The 13,357-nt window shown below is 32.6% G+C and overlaps 1 protein-coding gene across 17 annotated transcripts in view; it reads left to right on the plus strand.

Moving 5' to 3' along the window:
• The window catches only part of CHD9 (chromodomain helicase DNA binding protein 9), a 236,146-nt gene that overhangs the window by 128,460 nt on the left and 94,329 nt on the right, over positions 1-13,357 (plus strand). For 16 of the 17 annotated variants that reach the window (XM_027092199.1, XM_027092200.1, XM_027092207.1 and 13 more), the window contains 7 exons: positions 3,628-3,739; positions 7,296-7,442; positions 8,371-8,439; positions 8,523-8,578; positions 9,258-9,375; positions 12,237-12,323; positions 12,726-12,863. In XM_027092199.1, coding sequence (XP_026948000.1) covers positions 3,628-3,739; positions 7,296-7,442; positions 8,371-8,439; positions 8,523-8,578; positions 9,258-9,375; positions 12,237-12,323; positions 12,726-12,863 — 727 coding nt within the window. Of the gene's footprint in view, positions 1-3,627; positions 3,740-4,474; positions 4,527-7,295; positions 7,443-8,370; positions 8,440-8,522; positions 8,579-9,257; positions 9,376-12,236; positions 12,324-12,725; positions 12,864-13,357 lie in introns of those variants that run through there. The other variant, XM_027092213.1, reaches the window with a different exon arrangement.

Here is a 13,357-nt window from a genome sequence, read left to right on the forward strand (position 1 = left end):
GGAAACCAGTAATGTCTTGTTTCTTGATCTAGGATCTGGCTATCTATTTATGTTCAGTTTGAGAAAATTCACTGAGCTGTATGTACTCTTTTGATGTGTGCACGTTTCTGAATTTACATTATACTGTAATATTAGTATACTATTAGTTTAGGAGAAGTGAGGGATTGCATTTGGGGCCATTTAGAGATTTTAATGTCTGAGATATCCATACTGATGTGTCCAATAAACAGCTGGTTTATTGAATGAATCTGAAATTTGGGGAACGGTCTGAACTGGAGATAAGAGATTTGAAAATCTTCAACTTCTAAGTGGTTGTTAAGAATAGATTAAATTAAATTTCCTGGAATAGTATATAGAGAGGGAAGAAGGCTGAAGACAGAAATTTGAGAAATACCAAAGTTTAAGGGACTGGCAGAACAAAGTGAATCTTGCTGAAAATCAACATACTAAGAGAAGAAGAGCCAAAGAAGTTTAGTGAGAACCAGAAGAATGTTGTGTCATGAATCCAAGGGTGCAGATAAGGAAAAAGTGATTAGTTATGTGTTGGTAGATAAAATTTTTAGAATTTCCGTCGGATTTGGCATCACAGGGGTCATTTGTGGCCTTAGACATTAGGAGTTCAGAAACATATTAGGAGTTTAGTGAGGCATATTTAATTTCTATTTCAATTCTTACTATGGTATGACTTTAAACAAGTAATTTAATTTCTCTAAGCCTCAATTTCCTCTTCTTATAAAATTTGCCTGTCAGAGTTGTATGACCATGAAGTGAGAGAACACATATAAAACCAGCAGAGGCTGACCCAGTAAACACTGAATAAATGGAAGCTATGAATATGAAAAGTAGTTTTAAGACTTCAGATTATAGTGGGTTGAAGAATGAAAGAAACGGTATAGATGACTTCTTTGAGAACTGTGGGTAAGGAGGAGGACCATCATGTGGTATCTAATAGTAGATATGACCTCAAGGGAGATTTTTATTTTAGTAGGGAAACCAGAGTAAAGGAAAAGGGACCAGAAGACTGAGGAAATGACCATTGAAAGCAGGGAGAGGGAATAGCGTATAACTATGGTTGGTTCCTTAATGTTGTTTCAGAGTATCTTTTTGTACTTCCTCTGATTTCCCGGTTCCAACATAAGCTATATGTTTGCTCGTATTTATTTCACATACTCAGAAAAGTGCAAGTGAGATACCAAGTAAGAGTTACCATTATACTGTTGAAGGTGGCTATCAAACCAATATGAGAATACCCTGGGGATAAATCATTCTAGGATTTTTTCCTCACCTCTCATCATCCAGTCAATAACCAAGTCCTGTTGTTTCTGCTTCCAAAATGAAAAATTGTATCTTTCTTTCCCTCTTCACCCATACTACCATGGCCCTATATTTCACTCTTCATCTCTCTCACCTGAATTGTCAGTCTTATCGCTGGTTTCCCTGACTTGCATTTCACTTCCTTCTGGTTGCATTGCTCCCTTGTTTAAAATTCTTTTTTTCCCCCAATTTTATTGCGATGTAATTGACATATCACAGTGTCTTAGATTAAGGTATACAACATAATGATTTGTTGTGTGTATATATTGTGAAACTATTACCACAATAAGTTTAGTTAACATCTTATCACCTCACATAGTTATATATTTTTTTCTTGTGATGAGAACTTTTTAAGATGTACTCAGCAACTTTCAAATATATAATTCAGTATTATTAACTATAGTCACCATGCTGTTTACATCCCTAGAATGTTTAAAATTCTTACATCTTCCAATTGGTTTATTTTTTTCATTCATTCAAAAATATCTCAGTGCCATTTGTTGTCAGTCGTGAACTAGACAGATTTCTTTTAAATTCCTGCCATGTGGAGCTTAAAGCTGAGCTTAAACTAAAACATTAAGTCCTTGCATGTAATATAAGGTCTTCTGTGATCTTGACCCATCTCCTCCTGTAGTACTTTGTGTGTTACTGACATGCTCTTATCATTGCTTATTCTCATTCTTCTGCAATGTACCCTGCCTTTTCTTTTCATTACTTGTTGGACTCTCTTTCATCATTCAGTTCCCTATCTCAAACTTTACCTTTTCTGTAAAGCCTCCTTTACTCTTCAGTAAACATAAGGATTTCTCCCTTTGTCTTCACATTACATCTTGTGCTAACTTCCTCTTTAGCATTTTAGCTGGGATCATATTCTAACAATGATGTGTTAAGGTTGGGAACCATGTCCACTCTATCTTCAAATCCTAGAACCTAGGAAAGTGCCTGGCATATCACAGTTAGATATAGTTATACAGTTAGATTAGTTGAGAAATTACTGTGTGTTAAAGGCTGTGCTCAGACATGTATTATCCCATTTAATTCTCAACAACAATAGAACTAGCTATTGTAATATCCCTATTTCACAGGCAAGGAAGCTATCAAATAATTTGCCTAGTGTCCCACAGATAGGTAAATGATGAAATCAAGCTTTAAATCTTTGAAACTACGATTTCAAAGTGCATGCTCTTAACCTTCAAGTTCTCCAACATTAGTAAATAATTATTGAAAAAAATTTTGATATATTTCTGATATATCATACCTGAAAGTAAATATTTGGGGAGTTTTCTATGTTTGAAATACAGAAATCTAAAGTAGAATTTTCCAGGGACTTCCCTGGCAGTCCAGTGGTTAAAACTTCACCTTCCAGTGCAGAGGGTGCAGGGTCAATCCCTGGTCGGCAACTAAGATCCCACATGCCTCGGGGCCAAAAAACCAAAACATAAAACAGAATCAGTATTGTAACAAGTTCAATAAAGACTTTAAAAAAATAGTCCACATTAAAAAAAATCTTTTAAAAAAAATAAAATAAAATAGAATTTTCCTGATGGCGCTTGACAATCATTCCATCTCATCTGTTGAACCAGATATGGAAATGTGGGATGTACTTCTATCTTTGATCAGGAAAAAACATAGAAAACACATTTTTTTTTTAGACATTTAGAGTCAGTGTGTGTTAACATACATATATATACATGTATATATTAGAGAATGTAAACATGTACATACTATAGAAATATAAAAAAATAAAAGAAAGTTCTTACTCTTTAGGAACATACAGTATAGCTAAGAAAAGCCTTAACGTAAGTGAAATAATCAAAGAACAATCAATTGGTAAAGTGTTTTAAGTAAGGTAGAAACTACTATAGGGTAGAAAGAAGTATAGAGGCTTTTGGAGAATAGGCGGGATTCAAAGGAATTGAGCGGAATTTGAAATAAATAGGTAGAAGGAAAAAAATCCCTCATTCCAAACCTACAAGATAATAAAATAAATGGATTACTTTAATTATTAAATAGTTATATCACCTGATATTTTTCTTATGAAAAATAATCTTGAGCCTAAAGAAACAAGTGATAGAATTTGTCTGCCTTTCTTTGCTTAGAAATATGTTAACTGTAGTACTGGTTTGTATTTGTTCCATTGGAATAGAGTTTATCGTGTGAAAATGTCATTATGGATTTCATGATAAATAGCATCTTTGGTTGGACATTCAAGTGATATAAAATGGAAAAAAGTTTATCATGGGAATCTTAATTTGCCCCAAAATGGAAAAGTACAAAGAGATCTTACTGTTTGCTCTCTTTCTCTTGAAACAGCAAACTCATTATTACATTGGGTAAGAAACAAAAAAGAAAGAATGAGTCTTCAGATGAAATATCTGATGCAGAGCAGGTGCCACAGCATGCATTCAAAGAGGAAGACTCTCAAGTGAGTATTAAAATTTTTTCTGAGAAATGAAGCACTGGCAGAATTATTTAGATAGCATAATATTGTTTTATGGGTATTTATACTATAGTTTAGTGGTAAAAATACATTTTATTGTATGGTAGAACTTGTATGACAGCATTATTACAATATGGTCCTAGTAGTATTCCCATAGAATGTTAGACCTGGGAGGAAACTTACACATCCTCTCCAAACCCTCTCAGTTTTCAGATAATGAAACTGAAGCCCAGAGAGTTTAAGTAACAGTCCAAAGTCCCTCGTGGCTTTTAACATGGAGAAGTATCCAGTGATATTATCCTATACTTATAGAGTACTTTTGAATGAATTTAATGCTGGAGATATTAATTTTAAAAGTCACATACAAATGATAAAGCAAATGGGTTGAATCATTCCTAGAAATAATTCCTTTGGTCTGCTTCTATTGAAGAAAAGATAAACAACTATATTAAAAATCCCCTAATGTAGACAAAAATACTGTGCATTTTCCTTTTTCTTTCTTTTTGTTTTTGAATAGCTATATATTCAAAATAACCTTGTGAAGTTAAAAAACTATATATATAAATATATATATATATAGTGAAGGTCATAATAATTCAGGCCACCCTCTGCTTTCTAATAATTAAAGTACAACTATAGGCCGTAGGGGTGGTGGCATTTGTTGCATTATGGGGCCAGAAAGCCCCTGAATGGCCTTTCTTCTTCCTTATGCAGCTTCTTATCCAATGGGAGAGTAGTGGCTCAAGGCTCCTGGGCTGCTGCAAGAGTTGAGGTAAGGGCAGTGACTAAAGCTCCTAATATTATATGGCCTGGCTTTTTCTTCATATGTTATCCTTAACTTAGGCAAACTTATAATTATTCAACATGAGAAAATTAAGTTAAATTTTTACTAAAATAATGCTGGCCATTTTTCCATTATGTAATTAACAAACAATGAAATGGTAGAATAGGTTAACATGCACATTTTTTCCATACTTTTCACTGTAGTTAATTAGGTTGCTTTGACAGATGTGTTGCTTTAACACAAAAAATTTAATGGGGAAGGAAAAAAGAATTTTCTCATAAACAATTATAAATCTATATTATTGATATATTTAAATATATTACTATATAAATGCTGTATAAATATATAAAAGTAGCTTTCAACCACAATGGATTGTCAAAATTTGAAGGCTTGAAAAGTAATGTAAGGTTTAGAGTCAGGTGGAAATCTGAAAACATGATTATCATACTTAATTTTTTACCTAATAGAGAGTAATGCGGTAGTCTAACTATATTTAGAGACTTAAGTTATTTTAAAAAGCCCCTAGAGCACATTTTATTAGGATTATTATAGGAAACAAGTGATATCATAACGAACTATTCAGTCATTTAAAAGCATAATGTTTCTGACCTCTTATGTGAAGTGCTGTTGACTGATCTATTAAAGCCTTTAAGACATAAGAAGAATAAAGCTAGAAAAAGGAAATATGAAGAAAGAATTTGTCACTGTTTTAAATTGTCCTTCGAAAAACATTATGAAGAAAGAAAGCCAAAAATATCCACATTAGCCTAAAATGCGGACATTCAAATTAGCTTTGTATTTTTAAAGTAGTAGAACTATTGTATGACAGAGAAAGTTAATTGGTGAGAGTGGTACCTTACTTGGCTTTGCCTAATATGTAACTGTATGCTCTAGTGGAATGTAAGTTATGATGAAATCAGCTCATAGAGTTGAAAAACTCAGAGTTTGTTTAATTACTCAGAGACAGATAAAGTCTTCATAGAATGAGGGAGCAGTTTACAGTAAGTAGCTCTCATTCTGTCTTGTGAAAAATTACCTGAATGTGCACTTTTGTGAGTTGAAAGGATTCTTTCAGGCCACTTGTTTACTACTTACTAAGAACTGTGTGGCATTTCAAAGTTCCAGTAGATGCCTAAGTGACCAGAAAGGAAACTTTAATGCTGAAATCATCTACAGAATCTTCTAAAAGTGTACTGAATTATTCCCAAACTTCATTATTTAAAAGATTTGTGCCTAGTGAGACATAACATTTGTTATATAGGTTATTGTTAGAATAATAAATATCATGAATGGTTATTAATTTAAACTGTTCTTGAGCATTAAGAACTATATGACTCCTGTAATCGAACTCCAAACATTCCTTTAGCCTAGTATTAGATTCAAGATCCATAGAATTTTCCCTCCCAGGGAATAATAAATATTTCATATCTTTTCCAAAATAGGATGTGGGAAAATTGGGTTTCTTAAGAAGTCCTTTTTTATAACTTTTGTATGCCACCTTCCTGTCTCCCATAATGACAAAATTGTTACCTTGAGTTTTGAAAATGTAAATATCTTCATGGCTAAGAGATGGTGACCCATCCTAATTGAGGCATGGAATTTTTCTACTACATTTGGCTGAGCTACCTCACCACAGTAGTGCCTTTCTTTCTCTCAATATTCCACTACTCTCAAGAGAAAGAGGCACTGCATCCTTTCTGGATGCAAATAACTGTGTACCCACACTGCTGCACTGATTCAGTTTTGTCATGGCAACGGAAGTATGAAAGACCTCCCAAATTGAAGACATTGGCAGAAACCAAAAGGAGAACACATGGGTTATTCTTTTGGTTGCATCTGGGGGGAATGTCATGGGAGTTACTAAATACACAGAAGAATAGTAAAAGGAAGAAGGAATATTGAGCAGTAGAACAGTTGGCTGAGATGCCTCCATCCACGAGATTCTAGGGAGGTGAGCAAAAGCAAAACCTAAGTCCTTTGGGATTTTCAAGCCATTGTGAGATTTGTCTTTATAGTGGGAACATCAAATATTTGATATTTAGGGAGGTAAGTAAAGCCATGCGCATTTGATACCTGATTTTAAATCATTCAGATTATTATTAAAATTACGTTGCTACACATAATACTATCTGAAAAGCTTACCTCTGTTTTTATGATAGTGGTGTTCTTTATTTTTAAGGGAAGCTAGTAAAGGTAGTAAAACACTGGTTCCTCCATTCACGTTTAATTTTTTGGTAGATTTCATACTTTATTTTCTGTATCTTTTTTAAAACATTTAATATTATTTTGGGTTTTTTAAAATCTGTTTTAAACACAAGTTCATGGGTTTTGTGTCAAATATTATTTAATTTCTTCTTTTAGTTTATGCCCCTGATTAATTATTTAACCAACATTCATCTGATATGTACTTTTTAGGTTTGGGGGCAAAAACTGTGCAAGTATTAATAGTTTAAAATATGTTTCCCAAGCTGTGAAATAGTTAAGTAAAAAGAAACCTTTTTATTCTTAACAATTTCTAAAGAAAAGTAATAAAGGTATTATTGTTAATCATTGTTATTTGACACTTTAGGAAGTAAAACTAAAGGTTGTAAACCTTTGGCAAAGGGCAAATTATAATCTTCCTTTAATTAAAAGGAAAAATTAGAAAAGATGAATGTTGAATACAGTTTTGAAAATTTAATGTACAAAATTGCCACACTAGAAATAATTTTTTTCCTTTAATATAATCATATATATGCTCCTTATCGTTCATTACAGAAAAGAAGATCAAATCGACAAATTAAAAGAAAAAAATATGCAGAAGATGCAGAAGGGAAACAATCTGAAGAAGAGGTTAAAGGCTCTATAAAAATAAAAAAGCATTCAGCTCCTTTACCTGGTGAACAGCCTTTACAGTTATTTGTGGTAAGACAGATTTTGAATTATGACAAAAAACATTTTAAACCCATGTAAATTTTAAAAAATATCTTCATTATCTTTCTTCCTAAAACCTGCTCCAGCTTTTCCTCCTAGATTCTGTACTGTAGTTAATAGAACCATTAGTTATTCAGATCAGAAACCTAGGGATTTGTTCTCTCTTTTTTTTATCTTTGCTTCTTCATCCAATTTTTTACATTTTTCACCTCCTAGATATATATTCCTAAAACTCCTCCAAGCTCTATCCTTCTCGCAATATATTTCTAAGTTACAAGCCTAATCACAGTACTTTTCCACTGAAAATTCCTCTAACGGTGTCCTAAGTCAGAAAAAAATGAAAATACACTTTTCAGCATAACTTATAAAGCCTTTTGTATGGATTTTCTAGCCTTATGTCCTTCCACTTCTCTCCACTCAGTCTTCTGGTTTTATGAACATAGTTGTCTAAATGCCATGTTTTGACACCTTTGTGTCTTTGCATATGCATTTTCCTCTTTGTAAAGTTCTTTCACTCTCCCTTGTCTGGGTTGTAAACCAACCACTCACCTGCCAGCTGAGGGATCTGGCACCTTAAACAAGAACTTATCTTCTCTATACCTGAGCTTCCTAATCTGCAAAATGGAGATAGTACCTACTTTATAGTGTATTTGTAAGGATTAAATTAGTTAATATATGTAAAATGGTTAGAATAGTGCCTAACACATTAAAAAGCACCATATGTTTACTATGATGATGATGCCAATGATGACGAGGACAGTAACAACAATTGATATTTTTCATTTTCGTATTCCTAACATTTAACATGGTCCCTGGAACGTGTTAAATAAATGTTTGTTGAATTTTAGTATATTCATAAACAGTGGCAACTAAAGTGTTTTCAGAATGTGTCATTATACATTTTTCTTCCCTCACATAGGAGAATCCGAGTGAAGAAGATGCTGCAATTGTGGACAAAATACTATCTTCTAGAATTATAAAAAAGGAAGTAAGTAATGATATATTACATTTTACACTTTATATTCCGTGGCCTGATCATAAAAGTCATAATTATTGAATTTATTTTCTTAGATATCACCTGGAGTGATGATTGATACAGAAGAATTTTTTGTAAAATACAAGAATTAGTAAGTATTTGAGTTAGAAAAATAAGAGAAAGGTGTTTAAATATGAATTAATATTTTAAGTATATTAAGTTAAATTATGATTTTTATTTTATCTGCATTTTAAAATATTTTTTTACTTATTATTTCATAAACTTAAAAATTATTAAAAAGCGAAAAGATTTTGAAAACATTTCATGTTAAAATTGAGTGTTTTATTTTTTTCCCAGAAAACATTACTTATAAACATCAAAATGCAGTAATATTTATACATTACACTTTTACAAATTACAGACATTATCCATCATATTTATATTGTCGAACTTTCAGATTTTGTTCAACTTTTTCTAACATTTTGGTGAAGGGAGGTATTTTAAATAACATTGGTTTCAAAACAAGTTAGCTTTCTGATCGTGACAAAATGATTATAATGAAGAAATAAACTAAAAGTCATATTTTGTTACCCTTATGATTCAGTTTACCATTCTGCTTCCATATGGCAAATTGCAGACCTTTAGATCACAGTGGCTTTATTTTAGTAATTATATGGAGTCTATTGACATTAAATGAAATGATGAACTACCTATTTGTAAAGTTGAAGATAATATTTTGTTTTAGAGGCTGTGATTAAAAATAAATCTATAAAAACTCAAAACATCGTTTTCTATATCATTCTAATATATTGCTTTTATAAAAATTTTAGCTCCTATCTTCACTGTGAGTGGGCCACAGAACAGCAGCTTCTGAAAGATAAAAGGATCCAGCAGAAAATCAAACGATTCAAATTGAGACAAGCACAAAGAGCACATTTTTTTGCAGACGTAAGGAAAAAAAAAAGACTATTATGTGTTGAACTCTGAACACATGTAGTATTATGTATCAAAAATTTAAGTATTATTAATTTTAATTCTTAGGCTTCCTCTTACGATATTTGAATATAAATGCTATCTACATATTTTTTCTTTCCCTAAATTTAGCTTGGAAAATAGCTAAAACAGGAACAGTGATAATTCAGAATGGTAGCTAACTCTTGTATTTTTAAATTAGCATATATTTCAATACTTTTTAGAGTTGAATGTGAGTGTGTTAATATCTTAAAGTATTTTATCAGTAGAGTTCTTCAGGAAATGGAAATGGTAGCATAGCAAATAAATGGAAAAGAAGATTTTCCAGTATGTGAAATATATTGCATATTTTCTGTATCATCTTTGTGTATGCATGAACAGAACCTCATTGGAAAAATTCATTAACCTTTCCAGGCCTCGCTAAAAAGTCCGATGTCCTTTCCTGCTCTAAATTTTTTTTTCATTTTTCTTTTAATAGACTAGAATTTTTTTATTTTACTTTTTATTTTTTTAAGTTTTTTGCTGCATAGCACAGCATGTGGGATCTTAGTTCCCTGACCAGGGATCGAACCTGCACCCCCTTCATTTGAAGCGCGGAGTCTTAACCACTGGACCACCAGAGAAGTCCCTTAATAGACTTTTTTAGAGCAGTTTTAGATTCATGTAAATTTTTTTAACTTTTTATTTGAAAAATTTAGTACAACAAATTCCCACATATATTTTAACTAGATTCCGTAAATGTTAACATTTTACCATGTTTGCTTTGTCATTAACATTAATTCTCCTTTTGTCACTATGCACCCCTCTCTCTTTCTGCCTCTGCCTTTCTCCCATGCACATACATTTTTTTCTAAACCATTTGAAAATTAAGTCTCAATTTCAGTATTTTCTAGAAACAGTCTTACATAATAATAGTATAATTAACATTGATGTAGTACTGTTATCTCACCTATAGACTTTATTCATACTTCACTAATTGTTCCACTAGTATTTTTATAGCAAAAAAAAAAGTGTGAGTGTGTATGCTTATTCTGGTCTAGAATCCAATCCTGCAGCATATAATGCATTTAGTTGTCATGTCTCCTTTATCAATATTTCTTTGTTTTTCATTACTTGGACACTTTTTAAAGAATTTAGGTGGTTTATTTTGTAGCACATCCCTCAGTTTGGGGTTATCTGATGTTTCCTCAGCTTCAGGTCATGCATTATTTAAAAGAACACTACATACAGAGATGATGCAGCAGCATTCTCAGTGTATCATATCAGGAGGTACACGATACCTATTTGCCCAATTACTGGTGGTGTTAACTTTAATCACTAGATAATGGTTGATATCTTATGGCAGATTTTTTCACCATGAAGCTATTGTTATTTCTTTGTAATTATAAAATCTACTTCAAAAATTTGATGACTCTGAAATGACCTATCAGTTTATGGATGCTGGGAGGTCCTCAAAAATTTCTCACTACCTCACTCTGATATAGAAGTTTCTAATGAGCTGAAGATTTTAGAAGTACTTAACTAATAATCTTCTAATTTTTCATGAAGATTAGGTACATTCATGACTCAGGTACAAGATAAACTGGAGCTGTGCAGATTTTCTTAGAATACCTTATTACCATTCTGGTGTTGGGCAGTGCTCTTTAACAAGTGTGTCCTGTACATGGAGATGATAGTATTGCTCAGGAAAGGATTAAGATAGTGAGGAGAACTAAAGGCAGAGCCATGGAGTACTATAACATTTAGAGGTTAAACAGAGGAGGAGAGGCAGCAAAGATAGCTGAGATGGGTTTTTGGAAGTAAGACTTTGAGGAATGGGTAGGAATTAGCCAAGCAGACAAGAGAAGGAACAGCAATCTATTCAGAAGAGAGAAAAATTAGTATAAAACCATGAAGGTGTGACAGAACATGGAGTTTGAAAAGCATCTGTTTTTGTACTCTAAAGCATGAAATCTGGGAGAGTCATTGAAGGATTTGAAGCCAGGGAGCAATATATGATTTATATTTGAGAAAGAGTACTATGGGGACAGTGTGAAAATAAATTAAAGGGAGGCAAGACAGTAGTTGGTGACTAGTTAGGAAGTTATTTGTAAAGATCCAAGTAAGGAGTGATGAAGCAGTGAGAATGAGGAAGGAGGAACCAATTTGAGTTACAGATAAAAGTAGGATCTGTGTGAATTGATGAGTTAAGGGATGTGGGAGATTAAAAAAGAGAAGGAATCTAAGATGACTTCTCCATTGCTGGCTTGTGTAACTGGGAGTAGGGTGTGAAGTTGGTGCTGTGTTACTGTTAACCCAGTTAGAAACTATAGGAAGAAGTGTAGGTTGAAGAGTAAATGAGCGCAGTCGAATGTGAGGTAGCTCAGAGAGTTTGCGTTTAGTTAGGTAAGAGGGTCTTGAGCACAAGAACCATCAGTAGATAGAGTGTTTGATACAGATGAGACAGGAGCCTCCAGGTCGGGTGATTAGTCTTCAACTCTTGGACTTGAGGAAAGTAGTACCTTTACAGAGGTAAAGGAGAGCCTCTTTCCAAAAGAGGCTACCTTTCGGACATTTTTAAATAACACATCTTCTAGAGTAACTTACTTGTCTGGAGTACCTATTTTTTAGTGTTGTTTAGTTGAGTTTTTTATATATAACATGGTGATTCATAATATAGACAAATATCCTAGCAATCTTTTTGGAATTAAAATGGAAGGATTCCATTTTTTGGAAATTTAATTAAAATCAAACTTATGTGTTTGTTCTATAGTGAATAGCTAGTAAATTTGTCTTTATTTCACTTTCATCTTTCTACTTCTTTATCATATATCAACTAAGTTACTTTTTAATTTTAGATGGAAGAAGAACCATTTAACCCAGACTACGTTGAAGTAGACAGAGTATTAGAAGTCTCTTTTTGCGAAGATAAAGATACTGGTGAGGTAAGTAAATATTTGATAGAAATATTTTCTAAGTAAGTAAGAAAAACCTAAAGACTTCCAAATATTAAAGCATTACTTTTTTATTTTTATTTATTATTTTTTTTGCGGTACGCGGGCCTCTCACTGTTGGGGCGTCTCCCGTTGCGGAGCACAGTCTCCGGACGCGCAGGCTCAGCGCCCATAGCTCACGGGCCCAGCCGCTCCACGGCATGTGGGATCTTCCCGGACCGGGGCATAAAGCATTACTTTTTTAAAGTTAATGACCTAAAAACACCAAAAAAGTTTCATAAGTTTTTACCAATGTAGGTTAATATATTTAAACTATTTCTGGGGATTCTCAATTTAAACTATTTCTTACTATTCTTTTTCAAAATGGTAAAATGAAAAAAAAATTTTTTACAGCCTGTTATTTACTACTTAGTAAAGTGGTGCTCATTACCATATGAAGATAGTACTTGGGAACTAAAAGAAGATGTAGATCTTGCAAAAATAGAAGAGTTTGAACAGTTGCAAGCTTCACGGCCTGACACAAGACATTTGGTAAGAACATGCCTTAGCATCATAAAATCTTAGCACTTCTTTATTCAACAGATTTATTTTAATTTTTGAAATTTTAATTTAGTCTGGTATGCAATTAATATTGTATTTTAAAAATTACTACATAATATCTTATATATATTAATTTAACTGTTCCTCCATTAGTGGATACTCCAGTGTTTTGCTCTTATAAACAATGTTACATTGAACATTGAGCCCTTGTAAGATAAATCAGAAGTATAATTGTTTGGTCAGAACATACATGCATTCAAAAGTTTGATAAGTATTTCCTTTTAAATTTCCCTCCGGAAAAGTTGCAAATACTTCTACCTCATCTTGAATTTAAAACTTTCCCACTGCTTTTTCTCTCAGGTCATTTATAAAAATGTCAAGAATACCAGTTTCAGCTCTAAGCAGAGTTATGAATTCTCTATCAAAGAAAAATCCTTATTATATCCACCTTTCCTTTGTTTTCTGTAAACCAGTTATTTCTTCAT

This window comes from Aethalodelphis obliquidens, unplaced genomic scaffold, assembly GCF_003676395.1.
Source record: "Aethalodelphis obliquidens isolate GAN/ISIS:26980383/991018 unplaced genomic scaffold, ASM367639v1 scaffold75, whole genome shotgun sequence".
In the NCBI taxonomy this organism is placed as follows: Eukaryota; Metazoa; Chordata; class Mammalia; order Artiodactyla; family Delphinidae; genus Aethalodelphis; species Aethalodelphis obliquidens.